The sequence below is a fragment of the Ostrea edulis genome, chromosome 2 (assembly GCF_947568905.1).
Source record: "Ostrea edulis chromosome 2, xbOstEdul1.1, whole genome shotgun sequence".
Lineage (NCBI taxonomy): Eukaryota > Metazoa > Mollusca > Bivalvia > Ostreida > Ostreidae > Ostrea > Ostrea edulis.
This window is the reverse complement of record NC_079165.1, coordinates 82,560,327-82,578,664: the sequence shown is the minus strand read 5'-3', so window position 1 is coordinate 82,578,664 and position 18,338 is coordinate 82,560,327. Positions and strand designations below refer to the sequence as shown.

General features: G+C 36.9%; 1 protein-coding gene across 2 annotated transcripts in view; it reads right to left on the bottom strand.

Annotated features, from left to right (window-relative positions):
• Positions 1-792: 792 nt before the first annotated feature.
• Positions 793-18,338, bottom strand: part of LOC125678521 (cathepsin O-like) — a 25,460-nt gene continuing 7,914 nt past the window's right edge. Inside the window, exons 3-9 of one of the 2 annotated variants that reach the window (XM_048917027.2) lie at positions 17,051-17,156; positions 14,852-14,917; positions 14,543-14,699; positions 13,800-13,915; positions 9,097-9,260; positions 1,473-1,565; positions 793-1,230 (exon numbers count right to left, since the gene is read on the bottom strand). In XM_048917027.2, the coding sequence (XP_048772984.1) occupies positions 1,193-1,230; positions 1,473-1,565; positions 9,097-9,260; positions 13,800-13,915; positions 14,543-14,699; positions 14,852-14,917; positions 17,051-17,156 (740 nt within the window). In that variant the 3' untranslated portion in view covers positions 793-1,192. Of the gene's footprint in view, positions 1,566-9,096; positions 9,261-13,799; positions 13,916-14,542; positions 14,700-14,851; positions 14,918-17,050; positions 17,157-18,338 lie in introns of both variants that reach the window. The other variant, XM_056155174.1, reaches the window with a different exon arrangement.

The window sequence follows — 18,338 nt, the reverse complement described above, 5'->3', positions numbered from 1 at the left end:
TACAATAATGTAAATTCCTCTCCTGTTGGTTATAATGCTCAGAGAAACACCGACAGTTTACAATAATGTAAATTCCTCTCCTGTTGGTTATAATGCTTGGAGAAACACCGACAGTTTACAATAATGTAAATTCCTCTCCTGTTGGTTATAATGCTTGGAGAAACGCTGACAGTTTACAATAATGTAAATTCCTCTCCTGTTGGTTATAATGCTCAGAGAAACACCGACAGTTTACAATAATGTAAATTCCTCTCCTGTTGGTTATAATGCTTGGAGAAACACCGACAGTTTACAATAATGTAAATTCCTCTCTTGTTGGTTATAATGCTTGGAGAAACGCTGACAGTTTACAATATGGAAAGGTTACTTACTACATGTACTAAAGTGCAATATATTTCCCATTGGTTCATGGTTCAAACCTTTGAATTAGAAGCAAAAAAACATTAAAATCTCATACACATTCAGAGGTAGTTTTTATCAACGACAAGAACATTAAAAGTTTATCTCTGTAAGTGTTCAAGAGTCAGGTGTAAGAGTTCAAGACTCAGGTGTAAGAGTTTAAGAGTTCAAGACTCAGGTGTATGAGTTCAAGACTCAGGTGTAAGAGTTGAAGACTCAGGTGAGCATTGTGACTATAGGGGTCTTTTGGCAGAAAAGCTGGGCCCCATGCGTCATTAACAACTACAAGTGATTAGGTTTTGAGCAAGCTTGCTCAGTTTTTGCAGAGTTTTCTAACACTATAAACTGTTATTGTTTCTTCTCATGAATGGATCAAGCAGAACAAAACAACAATAAGAATGTATAAATATATATTTCACATTGAAAAAATATGTGCATAACATCTACATCCTTGTAAATGTAAGTATGTGTTGGATTTCTGGACAAGTCAATACAATACAGATTTCTCTCTCTCTCTCTCTCTCTTATACAAGTTTTATATAACAGTATACACAAAATATGTTGCTTAGATAAATTTCATGCTTTCACTTAAGAACTGATGAACATATTAACTTATTGAAGTTGCGATGTATACAAACACTGAACAAATGCATGCATATACACATACAATGACTATATAACGATTGTGAAAAGGAAACTGAGACATATGAAGTTTACAAATTTAGGATTCTCGTTGTCTGTGCTCTTCCTGTTCTTTGCTACATTCCGTGTCTTCCTTTACATACATTCAAGATCAGTTGACATTCACAGTAGCAACTTCTGATGCTATCCCTTAAAAAGAAAACCATGTCAGTTCTTTATAACAAATTCTCTGTCGGGCATCACAACTTGTCAGTTCACTTCACTGCAATGAAATATCTTTGTGAGACACAGATACCACCGGTATTGGTATATCCATTTTCCAAATCAATGCAACATTCAAAGCAAATCAAGTGGCTAATCCACGATTTTACAAACGAGGAAACTCTGGTAAGGTAACCATACTTTATGCCTGAACTGTGGAGCAAGCTTACCACATAAGTTATCCCCAATCTTAATGTATAGGTATCCATCGTTTCCAAAATCTGTTCCCCAAGAGTTCCTCACGATGTAAAATGGAATGTCACCTACAAAACATGATAAATAAGTAAACACTTTGTCTTGACATTGGTTTGCCCTTTTGAAGTTCTAAACATTCAACAATACAAGAGCTGGTGTGAAGACAAACTGAATAATGTGCATTAGCATTATGTCAAAAATAATTTTTAACATTTAAATGACACTAATATCTATATATACTAGCGGTAAAAAGAAACTGTGCATTATAAAATTTAGTATGATTTTTCTATATTTATTGTTTATATTTATAAAATCTAAACAATTGATAAAGGTGATGTTTTTGAACAATATCGGATGGTACCTGACTCAGATGCACGGACTTTTTCATGGTTAGTGAACACATGTTGTTTATTGAAATGTTCGTACGCACTAGTTTTACTGGCCAATACTGTTTGGAGTAAGAAGTGTAAAAGGTTTGTTTGGACACTATTCGTTAAGGAAAGCACTTTAGTTTTGACAAAATTTACCCTTCTGTCATGCCACGACTCAGAAAAAACCAACGTAATTGTGCTGTTGGGATGCTTCAAGCTGGAATGGCACAAAATATCGTAGCAAGACACTTTGGAATTCATCGGAACACCATCCAGTCATTATGGAGACGTTTCCAACAATCTGGTAACACTTGGGATCGACCACGTTGTGGGCATCCTCATGTGACATCGCGTCGACAGGACAACCACATTAGATTTGTGCACCTGAGAAATCGTTTCCAGACAGCAAGTTTGGCTGCTCATAGCATTCCTGGACTACAACCAATCAGTCCAAGAACTGTGCATAATCGTCTGCGCGAGCACAACATCAGACCAAGACGTCCAGCGGTGCGCCCAATACTGCTTCAACGTCATCGTATCGCTAGACTAGCATGGTGCAGATGGCATTTGCGATTCAGAATACAGGACTGGGCCAATATTCTGTTCACTGATGAATCCAGATTTCATTTGGATAGCAGTGACGGACGTTGTAGAGTGTATCGTCGCGTTGGGGAGCGGTACCAGGACACTTGTGTTGTGCAACGTCGACAATTCGGTGGAGGTAGTGTTATGGTGTGGGGTGGAATAACAGCATGTGGAAGGATCCATCTACAAATTGTCAATGGAAATCTCACCAGCATACGCTATCGAGACGAAATTATTCAGCGCCATGTGATACCCTTCATACAGAGACAGCAAAATCACATCACTCTGCAGCAAGACAACACAAGGCCACATGTTGCACGTGTAGTCAGGGACTTTTTTGTTCAACAGAATGTCGATGTCTTGCTTTGGTCAGCTGTTTCCCCCGATTTATCGCCGATCCAGCACGTCTAGGATGAAATGGAACAAAGTCTATGCCGTTTACCAAATCAGCCAGTGACACTGGCCGATTTAGGCTAGGCTTTAACCAACATCTGGACCATCCCTCAAGCATTTCTGAACACTTAAGTGGCATCAATGAGGCGCCGTTGTCAAGCATGCGTGAATGCAATTGTGGTCACAGGAGTTATTAACTTTGTTAATTCAACTTCGAATACCAGTGTCTTTCGAATGTGCCGAAATTGACGTTATTCGAGGTTAACATTAATGGATTATGAAATGTTGTAATGAATACATTTGTTAACAGTATTACAAAAAATAAAATTTGTTCATTGTTATTTTTTATTATTTTTTCATATATTAAATAATGCACAGCTTCTTTTTTCCGCTAGTATATGTACACTATCTTCAAATATAATTTTTTTAAAAATAAATATCGGTGTAATTTTTAGATTTTCTAGAGTTTTCTATGCAACAAGATGTAAATAACATAGCTGTTTTCTTGAAGGCTTATGCTATTGGTTGAATTGGATTGTGAAGCAGTGTAATTGTTAAGTGACATGGTGATAGCAGTGTAATTGTTAAGTGACATTGTGATAGCAGTGTTAAGTGACATTGTCATGGCAGTGTAATTAGGAGAAAGTGTTGGTATTTCTGACAACATGAGGTGTATTTCGGAAATGCTCATCATCTAACCACTGAACTTAGGCATATTGCATTTCCGTTGAATCAATGAACATTCTGGATTCTGTTCTCGGGTTTCAGCAGATTTTTTCCTGCTATTTATGTCACATATCTGTTAATTCTATGCTAAGTTAGATAACTCTTTCTTTTGTGTTTATGTAACTCTTCAGTTTGGGGAGTCAGTTTTGTGATATATATATTAAATGGGGGGAACCTCATGGTGTTGTATAATTAAAACAATTGGTAGCATATAGCATGGTTCTGAGCAGAAAAAGGACACTCCATTAGTGTGAATGAAGGCTTAAAACTGTGAGTGATAATTTTACCAGTGTTTCAAAGTGAATTCTTAAGATTTGAGTAGGAAAAACATGGCAACCAAAATCAACCCTCCAAAATACAGTCAGTCAAAATCTTATGAACTATACAAACAGGAGTTGCTTGCATGAAAAGAAATTACAGAATTAGAAAAGAAGAAACAGGAAGTATCAATTGCCTTAACAGTACTTGAAGATGATGAATAAAAAATTCGTGAAAAAGTGTTTGATCAAATTAAACTGGATGACCTAAAGGAGACAGGGCTTGAAACATTAATTGAATTTCTAGATAAACACCTTGCAAAGGATGATCTGGCTGATAGCTTTTAAAACAAAGTTTGAAGATTACAGGAGAGCAGAGGGACAGACTATTGTGGAATATATAAGCGCGTTTGATGCAAAGTACAGGAAAATAGAAAAAAAAGATGAAATTGCCACCTGAAATCTTGGCATTCAAGTTACTGCGCAAAGCTAACATTTCAAAAGAAGAGACTATGATTGTGCTAACAGGGATGAACTATGATGAGAAAGCTACTTTATATGAACAAGCAAAATGCTCCTTGAAAAAGTTTAAAGGTGAAGTGTGTGGTTCCAGCTCTGCTCATTCAACAGGACAAAGTATCAAGTTGGAGCCTGCATTCCTTGTCAAGAATGAAGAAGGCTTGATAGCAGCTGGGTATGTAAGAAATCAATCTTATCGACCTGGATTTTCTGGAGGCAAACGTGGTCGACATGGTCGAGCCTATGATAGAACGAAGTCACAGTTATCGTCAGTCGGAATACAACTCATTCAAATCAACGGCTAGTCAAAAACAGGGAGGACTTTTAAGAAGGACATAAATCCTACTGGCAGTGATGGTAAATTATTGACCTGTAAGTCATGTGGCTCTTACAGGCACATGATTACAGATTGTCCACATAGCTGGGAAAACATGGCAAAGGTTAATATGTGTACCACAGAACATGCAGTGTTGTTTACTGGATTTCAACGAGAAGACATGTCTCGTTTATGTGTGGATGCCCAGAACTGTGCGGTGCTTGACAGTGGATGTAGTAGTACAGTTTGTGGTCAGAATGGTTCAACAGTTATATTGAGTCTTTAAGTGATATGGACAAGAAGAAGATAAAGTGTTCTGACAGTAAGAAAATGTTTAAATTTGGAGGAGGAACTTGTCTCAAGCCTACAGGAGAGTTCAGCATTCCCGCTGTTCTAGCAGACAAAGCTGTAACCATTCAAACAGATGTTGTAGAATCTGACATACCCCTACTCTTGTCTAAAGATTCCATGAAAAAGGCTAGCGTGAAAATGGACTTGGAGAATGATACAGCCACAATATTTGGAAAAGACATAGCATTAAGCTTGACAACAGCTGGCCATTATTGTGTTCCAATAGATAAGTGTGATACTGTAGCAGTTGCAGATGTATGCAAGGCGGAAACAATAGATAATGATGAAAAACTTTTTCAGGACAAACTTCTCAAACTTCATACACAGTTTGCTCATCCACCAATGAAGAAGCTAGTAGCTCTTTTGAAAGATGCGAAAAACTGGAAGGAAGAATATCATCAGACATTGTCAGATATTGAGCGAAAATGTGACATTTGCAAGTTGTTTGCCAAAACTCCACCACGACCTGTTGTAGCTTTGCCTTTGGCAACAGAGTTTAATGAAAAAGTTTTGAACGGACCTAAAAAAGTGGAATGACAGATGGATTCTGCACATTATTGACATGTGGTCACGATATACTGTATCTGTGTTCATAAGTAGAAAGAAACCAAGTGAAGTAATTGATGCTTTGATGACACATTGGATAGGGGTATTTGGAGTAATGGGGGCCATATTTACTGATAATGGAGGAGAGTTCAGCTCTGAGGAAATGAGAGAAGTGATGTCCATTCTCAAAGTCCGTACTTGTACAACGGCTGGAATGAGTCCTTTCCAGAATGGATTGTGTGAAAGGGCACATGCAATTACTGATAGCATGTTAATCAAGCTCGAAGCGGAGTATGGAAAGAAAGTCTGTCAGGCTCTACTATGTTGGGCAAATATGGCATGGAAATCTCTTCAAATGTGGAACGGATTCAGCAGTTAATACCAACTTGTTTTTGGAACCAATCCAAACCTACCTAATATTATGACTGAGAAATTACCGGCACTTATGGGCACAACAACCAGTGAAATTTTTGCTAAACATTTGAATGCTTTGGATTCAGCTAGAAAAGCTTACATCCAAACATAAGCTGAGGAAAGAATACGGCGTGCACTGAGAAGTAAAGTCAGAGCATCTGAACAAGTTTTCAATTATGGAGACAGTGTATTCTACAAAAGAGAGGGAAAAGAAAGATGGTTAGGACCAGGAAAAGTTGTATTCCAAGATGGTAAAGTGGTTTTTGTACGTCATAGCAGTGTGTTTGTTCGTGTATCACCTAACAGACTTTGTAAAATTGAGGGCAGTTCTTCTAGGAGGCAAAGAAAACTACTGAGGGTGAACACTGGAATGCCAGAGAGACAACAAACTCTAAAGCAAGTGAGTACGAGCTGTCAGAAATTATAGTCAATAAGGAATCTACCAGAAACGTAGACAGTGCTTCAAGAAGTGTGCATCTTAAAGCAAATGACAAAATAGCTTACAAACTAAATACCGATGAACCTTGGAGAAAAGCAACTGTTCTTGGTAGAGCGGGAAAAGCAACAGGCACTAACAAGAACTGGTACAACATACTAGATGACATAAGTGAAGACAGAAAAAGTGTTGACCTTGGTTACCTACAATGGGAAAATGTTGACAATGTAGTAGATGACCAATTGTCAGTGTCAGTTGATGAACAAGAGGTCAATATAAGTAATGTTGATGAGGGTGAAATGAAAGAAAAGAATTTCATAAAGGCAGCTAAAGAAGAGGAGTTACAGAAACTACTAGATTTTAATGCATATGAAGAGGTCCCCGACACAGGTTAATCAACAGTATCAACAAGATGGGTCATCACTAAAAAAGAAGGCAAAGTGAAGGCTAGGCTTGTCGCGAGAGGTTTCGAAGAAAAAGACATGATACAACGGGATAGCCCCACTACAAGCAAAGGGGCAATACGCATACTACTTACCATTGCAGCAAATAAACAGTGGATCATAAAGACCACATATATCAAGTCTGCTTTCTTACAAGGCAAAGAATTGAGTCGTGATGTTTATCTCAAGCCTCCTGTTGAGAGCAGAGTTTCCAAAGGAACATTATGGAAACTTAGACATTGTTTGTATGGATTGAAGGATGGAGCTAGACAGTTCTACCTGAGTGTGAAGGAGGAACTCCTGAAACTTGGTTGTAAACAGTCCAAATTGGATCCTGCAGTTTTTGTACTACAGACTCAAAAACTTAATGGAATTATTTGTTGTCATGTGGATGATTTCTTACATGCTGGAGACAGTGAACTAGAAAAAGTCATGCTGCATTTGCGTCAAAGGTTTTTAGCAGGAAAAGTAGAGGAGAAGACCTTTAACTACCTAGGTTTTACAGTCAATCAAGTAAAAAACAGAATTATCTTGGATCACACTAAATACGTCCACTCACTTAAAAATATGACAATGGATCCTGAGAGGGCTTTACAAATACAGGATATTCTCTCTCCTGAAGAACAAACTTTATTCAGAAAACTTGTTGGCCAGCTAAATTGGGTTGTGCAGAGTTCCAGACCAGAGATGTCCTTTGAAATGGTGGATCTAAGCACTAAATTGAAAGAAGCCCATGTCAGTGACCTACTTCATGCAATCAAGGTAGTCAACCGATTGAAGGATATGAAATATATAGTGTGTTTTCCCAAGTTAAAGAACCATTACACAGATTGGAAAATGGTGGTTTTTACGGATGCCTCCCTCGGTAACCTCAATGATGGTGTAGGAAGCACAGGAGCTCATGTTGTGTGGATCAAAGACACGGAAGGAAACTGTTGTCTGATCACTTGGCAAACAAACAAGATAAAGCGAGTGTAAGATCAACCATAGCAGCGGAAGTGTTAAGTTTACAGGAGGGATTGGAATCTGCAGCTTTCTACAAAAAGCTTTTAGAGGAAATCATCGGTCACCAGTTTGCAGTAGAAGCATACATAGTCAATAAAAGTGTTATCGAGTCGATAAACTCAACTAAACTTGTTGATGATAAAAGATTTCGTATAGACATTGCAGCTATTAGTGAAACCATAAATAGTGATGAAAATACAACAGTGAAATGGTGTGCTGGAAAGAACCAGTTAACCAACTGCATGACGAAAAAGGGAGCATCTGGACTTGAACTCTTAGAAATAGTGCAAAATGGAAAATTTGTTTAAGACCGTCAATTCACACTTTTTAAATCTCATTTTAATCACATTTATTTTATTTGACTCTTCTTAATGACAATATCAATTTTCCTCAAAAGAAGAAAAGTATAATTAATGTTAATTCTATGCTAAGTTAGATAACTCTTTCTTTTGTGTTTATGTAACTCTTCAGTTTGGGGAGTCAGTTTTGTGATATATATTAAATGGAGGGACCTCATGGTGTTGTGTAAATTAACAATATCAACACTTAAACAAAGTCAGGTAGAAGGTTGTAACTTCAGATGATGGCGTTATTATTTCAGACACATGGTGTTATAACTTCATACAGTTAGGAATTTGGTTATTGCCTTATATTTTGTGGTTCAATGGCATTTTATGCTTTTGTTTTTGCACATTAGATGATTTTTATATTTTGTAATGGTCTTGATTTTGTTTATAATTCTTTTGATTATATCGATAACTTTTACCAGAAAACTAGGTCTCAATGGGACTTGATTTTACCAATCAAACAAAATGGATGCCGGGGTCTTTTACTGCAATGTTGGTGAAGGTCATGTATTTCAATCAACTAATCAGAGCTGTGTATAACACATGCGCACATAATTAGGTGTTTTCCATTTTGTAAAATATCAGGTTCGGAAATCAGTTTAAATTTAGAACAAATAACTATTGAAATGTAAGATATAATGCTTTTTTATTGACTGTCCAAAATATCACAACCGTCTGAAATAGCAACACTTTCCCCAAGGCAATGTGATGGGATTGTATTTGATAAATCAAGTGACATTGTGATGTCAACATGATTGTTCTTTCAGTGTTAAAATGTGATGTCATGCTGATGATATTGGACTATGTCACAAAGAAAATGAAAATCTTTTAAATTCTATATGTCCCACACATATTGCTCTTTTTAATTTCTTTAAGATAAACAAGCAAACCTGTTAAATCATAGCCTACAATCTGGACGGCATGATTGAGCTTGGTACCGCAGTGGTACTGAATTATTCCTCCTAGGTAGTGGTTCCAGGTACTGGCGTCGACTGCAACCACAAGGGGCCCATGGGCTAACAACTGTAACATGGACTGCTCTTTTCCCACATATCTGTCAAACAACAAACTTTATCAATAAAAGAATACAGATACCACCTAAGGCCCCACATAGAATACAAATACCACAAGGGGTCACACATAGAATATGAATACCACGAAGGGCCCCACAAATACGAATACCATGAGGGACCCCATATAGAATAAGAATACCACGAGGGGCCACACAAATATGAATACCACGAAGGGTCACACGTAGAATATAAATACCATGAGGGGCCACACAAATATGAATACCACGAGGGGCCACGCATAGAATACAAATACCATGAGGGGCCACACATAGAATACAAATACCATGAGGGGCCACACATAGAATATGAATACCACAAGGGGCCACACATAGAATACGAATACCATGAGGGGCCACACATTGAATACAAATACCACGAGGGGCCCCACATAGAATACAAATACCACGAGGGGCCCCACATAGAATACTAATACCACGAGGGGCCACACAAATATGAATACCACGAGCGGCCCCACATAGAATACAAAAACCATGAAGGGCCCCACATAGAATATGAATACCACAAGGGGCCCCACATAGAATACGAATACCACGAGGGGCCCCACAAATACAAATACCACAAGGGGCCCCACATAAAATATGAATACCATGAGGGGCCCTACAAATATGAATACCACGAGGGGCCATACATAGGCCAACAACTGTAGCATGGACTTCTTTCCCACATTTCTGTCAAACAGCAAACTTATCAACAAAAGAATACACAAAGGGATTCATACTGTGTAAAATACAGGGTCCATAATCATTTGGTCCAGTTTAGAAGCAGTTAAGGATACTTTAGAAGTTTAAATAAGGATCCTCCTCCTCCCCCCTTTTAGTAAAGCTATTGGGGGAATATTGATTGAAATCTACACATAACAAAACACATAATAACATAGTTACATCAATCAATCAATATATAACCCATCTAATACAGCTCAGTAGATCATCCTAGGATTGTGTAACCAGCACCTATGTTTTTAACTATGATGATGAAAGTTCAAAATATCACTAATGGAATGAAAATATCAGGCTCATGCAATCAGAAAACAAGAGGTCCATAGACCACACTGCTCACCTGAGTAGTTGCATTTTCTCCATGTAAATCCCAGTTATGGCTCCACCCTGGAAGTTATGTTTACAAAAACAGGAATCTACACTACATTAGCATGCTTAATGCATATCAATTTGATATAAATCAACCCTCTGGTTTGCGAGGATTTTCAAAGAATTTCCCCATCCAATATATTCCTATGTAAAATCATATCATGATTGTGACCCTGCCCTGGCAAACATTGTTCATAGTATGAATAAATTTGAACCTACACTACAGGAAGATTTTTGCATGTTAATTTCAACAAAAGGCCCATGGGCCACATCACTCACCTGAGCAGCAGTTCCTAGCATTAAACAAGATTAAACAAAAATATCATTATACAAGCAGTTTGGCTTGGAAAAAACTTTTCAAAGGTAAAGACTTAAAATACATTAATTAACAAACTTAATTATCAAACTTTACTACAAATTCATTAATTATTATATGCCTTTGTAGACAAGTATGGCCTTTCATATCCACAAATTTCATCTAAGGATGCTCTGCGCCAAGTTTGGTTCCCTATACATTTGCATGTAAAACTTTGACCTCCTACTGTGGCCCCACCCTAACCCCAGGAGTCTGATTTTTATGAACTTGAATTTTCACTTTGTAAGGGAGCTTTCATATAAATTTCAGCTTTTCTGGCCCAGTGGTTCTTGTGAAGATTTTAAAATGACCCCACTCTATTTTTGCATTTTTGTGATTTTCTCCCCTTTGAAGGATGCATGGCCCTTCACTTGAACAAATTTGAATTCCCTTCACCCAAGGATGATTTGTATCAATTAGTTTGATTGAAATTGATCCAGCGGTTCTGGGGAAGATTTTCCTATACATCAGCCTGTAAAACTTTGATCCCCTAATGTGGCCTCACCCTACCCTCGGGGGCCATGATCTGAACAAATTTAAATCTACTCTATATCCGAAAGCTTTCACTTAAATCTGCACTCTTATGGCCCAGTAGTTCTTAAGAAGACTTTTAAAGATTTTCCCTATTCATTCGCATGTATAAATTTGAGGCCCACCCTACCACAAGGGGGATCATGATTTTAACAAACTTGAATCTCCACTATATCAAGACGTTTTCATGTAAATTTCAGCTTTTTCGGTCCAGTGGTTCTTGATAAGAAGGTTTTTAAATGAACCCACCCTATTTTTGTGGTTATCTCCCCTATGAAAGGGGCATGGCCTTTTGTTTGAACAAGCTTAAATCTCCTTTACATAGATGATTTATTCCAAGTTTGGTTGAAATTGGCCCAGTGGTTCTGGAGCAGAAGATTTTCCTTTATATTTGCATGTAAAACTTTGATCCCTGTTCTTGCCCCACCCTACCCCTGGGGGCCATGATCTGAACAAATATCATTCCCTTTTACCTAAGGATTCATTGTTGCAAATTTAATTGAAATTGGCCTTTTGGGTCTTGAAATGATGAAAATATGAAAAGTTGAAGTTTTCGCTAGACAAATACATGAGTGAACAAATGAACAGACATATAGCGAGCCAAATAAATGAAAAACTTGATCATAAAAAAAAAGGTTTTGGATAACAAAACTGTTCAGGAATTAGAACCTCTAAGTATACTATATGAATAAGTTTTTTTTCTATCAACATCCATCTTTAAATGTAATCCCACAGGGTGAGTTTAGTTTTTGTACATTAGACAGGGTTTTTCATAAAATCAGGGGTCGAAATTAACTTTTTCTACCACAGGCTAATTTTAGCCTATGGGTATAAAATCCACAGGCTAAAATGAAAACCTACACGTTAGAATAAAAATAATGAAGTGGTGCTTTTTTTCATGTTTTTTTTTTTTAAAATCAATGATTTTCCCCATCATTACTATTACTGAGCCTTAGTGGTGGGTCAACAGTCATTGTTTGGACAAGTCACTAAGTTACGTAAGTCATATGTGCAATGTTTAGGTCTCTTGACCATCACACCTCTAATCCATGACCTGTTTACCGCAGGTCTAGATCCAAAGTCTTCCTATTTCATGCCACATCAGGGTTGTCACTAGTGATTTTTCAAAGTGAATCCCAGACTCCTGGTTTATAAGCAGCACGATCACGAGTTCCATGAACTTTTTTGATAATCGTCTATGTGGTGAGCAGTGCACTCGTGTCATCACTACAACCCGACCTCAATATGACAATAAATTAATGTAGACAAGCAAGGGGGTACTGAGGACCTATTCTAACCCGGATCCCCACGGGATCTTTTCATTGTGATAGAAATGACTACCGGAAGACTTGGTAAAACATAGACTCCAATTTTTTAAATAGATAAATGAATAACAAAAACCTCATACTTGGAATTAAATTTAATCACCCCTATAAGTGAACAGGACTCGTGACACGTGTATATTTTTCATTATAATGCAATGTCCAACCTTTAAATAGTCTCGTGCAACCCATCTTTGCTAGCCAAGGGTTTTCCATAAACAGAGCGGAGTGGACCGAAAACCCTTGGCTAGCGAAGATACATGCAACCAGATGCTCTGCTTTCATCGTAAATCTCCGACGAGTAGAGAGTTTCGTAAAGACACACGATAACGTTTGTAACGTCAGAACGAGGATTACCAAAATATCTGTATTCAATTTGATTGGTTGATTCAACACACCTCCAAAATAACGACTACCGAAGAAATTTGTAATAGATTGAACTTTCCGTTTAAGCTAAAGGATTTACAACTAGAGTGTTTATAAAAACTTTCGTAAGAGTAAATGATTTATTTGCTTTTCTACCCACGGGGAATGGTAAAACCGTTTTATCAAAATTACTTTAGGAGGCAAAAGCGAAAGTACAATTTCCAGCTGACAAAGACCGTAATTTTTTTTCTATTGTACATGTAGTAATGATTTTCCCATTAGTATCACTAATGATGGATCAAATAATTAGCATCAAATCTCGGAATTGACTGTTTATGTCAGAGAGAATCAAACTGAAACTAAATTAGCGCTCCCTAGTGGTAACAGTTATTATTGCGTGTCTTTACTAGACTCTCTGCTCGTCGGAGATTTATGGAAACAGCCGAGTGTCTGGTTGAATGAGACTAACCTTTAAAGCAAATGTTTGACTATGAGTTTCTTAAATAATTATAACAGAAAAATCCGGATAGAAACGGTTGTTGAAGTTGGTTGTTCATGTAAGCGTTTGTAGGATTCTGAGTGCAAGTTTAAGAAAAGCGAATAACGCATCACTGTATAAAACGGATATGATGCGATCATGATTTGTAAATCAACACTCGCTAAGAATTTTGAATGTCCACTATTTTTATTCGCAATTTTTCAAATGTACTCGCATTTTGCGAATATTTCTCTTTAATTTCGAGCCCTGAAAATATACAACCATTTCATTTGGTTATATTTTTATGCTTTTAGTTACATCTTCATGCATTTTATTTATTTTTATGACTAAATAACAGTTACCTGTCACAAGTGAAGCTTTTCACTGTAACTCCTCGTGAGGAGTTGGTCAGGAGTTTACAGAAGTCAGAGGTGTCTGTCAGAGGGTATTCCTCCTCATAAACCAGCAGAGACTGAGTCTGTAATGGTAAAAAACAAAACATCACTAAAAAATTAAAAAAAACCCCAGCAGGAACTGAGTCTGTGATGAGTTACTGAGTCTGTGATGAGTTACTGAGTCTGTGATGAGTTACTGAGTCTGTGATAAGCTATAGAGTATGTGATAAGTTACTGAGTCTGTGATAAGTTACTGAGTCTGTGATGAGTTACTGAGTCTGTGATAAGTTACTGAGTCTGTGATGAGTTACTGAGTCTGTGATAAGCTATAGAGTCTGTAATAAGCTACTGAGTCTGTGATAAGTTACTGAGTCTGTGATAAGTTACTGAGTCTGTGATAAGCTATAGAGTCTGTGATAAAGTCTGTGATAAGCAATAGAGTCTGTAATGATAAAAAAACAACAACCAAAAACCCATCAGATTACTTAAATGTAGAATTTATCAAATTGCCTTCACTAAATCATACTGTATTATAATACTCAGTGTTCTTTTGGAACACTGCCTGATTGTCCACAAACAAAACAAGCATTGATCATGCCACTTACACGGGAATAGAGTATATGAAATAACTAACACTCTTTTATAGAGTGCACATAACTTACATGATATAGCAATTTTGCTAAAGAACATTACAGTGTTATCAGAATTACATTGTGCAACCATGCTAGTGCCGTGCAGGTGTCCCCTCCAGAACATCCGTAGTTTCCTGCGGAACAGTCGATGACTTCCTGCACACTCAGTCGCGGTGGTGTGACATTATGGGCTATAGCGTACATTGATTCTATAGTCTCTGTTGTACTAAAGGCCCTACAACATCACAGAAAATGCTATCTACAATCGCCGTATGTGTAAAAGGCAAAACAAGCACAATAATCAGCAGTTTGATATCAATTTGGCAACATCACAATATTCTATTTCAATTAATCTTGTAATTATAATTCAATTTGACATACACTTACCAACATCCTCCACATTTATTTTGATTTTTAATTGGAGATACATAATTCACTCCATTGTAATTCCTCCTAGAAAAAAACAATCATTAGAAGACCTGGCACCAATAAATACAATAAATGCAATCTTTAATTCATTATTTAATACTAACACATTTAATATCACAGGAAAAGACGAGTTTATAGATCTACATCCACTATAACGGTAGAATATTTGAAAAAGTTGAAAATGAGGTATCATTCCCATATGTCACAGATCTAGCTTAAACCTATATCACAGATTAAACAAATATATGAACAAAAAAGCCAATTATCATAGCCCTCAGCAAACACAAAAACAAACAGGCAAGTTGTTATAGCTCTCAGCAAACACACGGACAAACAGGCAAGTTATTATGTCCCTCAACAAAGACACAAACAAACAGACAAGTTATTATGTCCCTCAACAAACACACAAACAGACAAGTTATCATAGCCCTCAACAAACACACAAACAGACAAGTTATCATAGCCCTCAACAAACACACAAACAGACAAGTTATCATAGCCCTCAACAAACACACAAACAGACAAGTTATCATAGCCCTCAACAAACACACAAACAGACAAGTTATCATAGCCCTCAACAAACACACAAACAGACAAGTTATCATAGTCCTCAACAAACACCCAAACAGACAAGTTATCATAGCCCTGAAACACACAATCAGACAAGTTATCATAGCCCTCAACAAACACACAAACAGACAAGTTATCATAGTCCTCAACAAACACACAAACAGACAAGTTATCATAGCCCTGAAACAAACAATCAGACAAGTTATCATAGCCCTCAACAAACACAAAAACAGACATGTTATCATAGCCCTCAACAAACACACAAACAGACAAGTTATCATAGCCCTCAACAAACACACAAACAGACAAGTTATCATAGTCCTCAACAAACACACAAACAGACAAGTTATCATAGTCCTCAACAAACACACAAACAGACAAGTTATCATAGTCCTCAACAAACACACAAACAAACAGACAAGTTATCATAGCCCTCAACAAACACACAAACAGACAAGTTATCATAGCCCTCAACAAACACACAAACAGACAAGTTATCATAGCCCTCAACAAACACACAAACAAACAGACAAGTTATCATAGCCCTCAACAAACACACAAACAGACAAGTTTTCATAGCCCTCAACAAACACACAAACAGACAAGTTATCATAGTCCTCAACAAACACACAAACAGACAAGTTATCATAGCCCTCAACAAACACACAAACAGACAAGTTATCATAGCCCTCAACAAACACACAATCAGACAAGTTAGCATAGCCCTCAACAAACACACAAACAAACAGACAAGTTATTATGTCCCTCAACAAACACACAAACAAACAGAAAAGTTATTATAGACCTCAACAAACACACAAACAGACAAGTTATCATAGCCCTCAACAAACACACAAACAGACAAGTTATCATAGCCCTCAACAAACACACAAACAGACAAGTTATCATAGCCCTCAACAAACACACAAACAGACAAGTTATCATAGCCCTCAACAAACACACAAACAGACAAGTTATCATAGCCCTCAACAAACACAGAAACAGATAAGTTATCATAGTCCTCAACAAACACACAAACAGACAAGTTATCATAGCCCTGAAACACACAATCAGACAAGTTATCATAGCCCTCAACAAACACAAAAACAGACAAGTTATCATAGCCCTCAACAAACACACAAACAGACAAGTTATCATAGCCCTCAACAAACACACAAACAGACAAGTTATCATAGCCCTCAACAAACACACAAACAGACAAGTTATCATAGCCCTCAACAAACACACAAACAGACAAGTTATCATAGCCCTCAACAAACACACAAACAGACAAGTTATCATAGCCCTCAACAAACACACAAACAGACAAGTTATCATAGCCCTGAAACACACATTCAGACAAGTTATCATAGCCCTCAACAAACACACAAACAGACAAGTTATCATAGCCCTGAAACACACAATCAGACAAGTTATCATAGCCCTCAACAAACACACAAACAGACAGGTGAGTTAAGAACTCTTTTCTGAGCAGATACAAGTGATATGTGTACATGTATTTTGAAAATATCTCATGAAGACATGATGAATACTATGGCTGTATAGTACACATAAATTGACACATACCAGTCAACTTTCTGTGGTAGTTTGGGTGATGAGATGCTGAATGATGGAGACTGTTTCTTTCCTTCAAAGACATTCTGTTTTCCCTTCAGATCACTCAAATATTCTTCTGCAATTCAAACACAGATAGTTTCATTACTACAGTATTACATCTCTTTTGCACTGTCAGGTAAGTCCAATATAAAGGCCAATATCTCCCCCCCCTAGCTTTTTCAGCTACACACATGTAATACCTTGGTATTTGAACCTATTGACAGTAAACTTCTGAATGCACTTTACTGTGGATAAAATTGGAGAAATATAATCTTTCATTATTTACTCATAGGGGATAGGGAAATTCCACCTTTTGGACAAAATTCGCTGTCAAAGACTAGAAAAAGCAGGATTTGTTTTTTAGGACTCTGCAAAGCCTAATTCTAGACTGCGATCTTCTCCCCTCAATGGAATTTCTAAACTATTGAAAGATAAATTTTCACAGTCTTGCATCACTACTACATCAGAGATTACGAATTATAGATTTATAGAAAACGAATGTCATAAACTTTAATGCTTTAAATGTAATGTTGGAGTTAAAAAAAAATTACATTGTAATATTCGAATTTTGAATTTTTCTAGTAATTTATTTTTCAGATTTAACACCCATAATGCATAAACCATTTTCAGATTTGTTCTTTGTGTAATTAGTTTTCACATCTACATTCCAAAAAGCATGATAAGTACTTTTGAATTATGATATAACACTATCTAAGACTTCCTACAAGAATCAAATTGTACCACAGTGAGAAAAACAATCCTTCATGATTTACTTTTATGGAATAAGGAACCTCCAAGATGACTACAATTTTGGTCCCCTCCATGAGATTTCTGAATTCATCACTCTTTTAATGAAGGATTCCTTTCCATTAATTGATTTTAATATGTATATTTACTGGTGATGACTTAATTTTCAAATCAATTGGCATGTTTAAACTTTGAACATTATCATCTATTCATTCTTTAAAAAACATAAACCGGAGTACACACTCTATCAATGATTGTTTTAAAGGAAGGGGGAAGGGCTAATTTTATAGAATAAAACTATCTAACATCTTAGGCAAATTGTGACCTTGACCTTACACCATTTGACCTCAAAATAAAAAGAGAAATTCATCATCATGAGTGTCATTGCATAAGCTTGGAGGAATTTAAAGTTATCTGGAAACCAATTTATTTCTAACCCTCATCTTTGACGTTTGACCTCAAAATCAATAGGGATCTTCTTCAAGTCATACTAGGGAGTTACTGTGTGAAC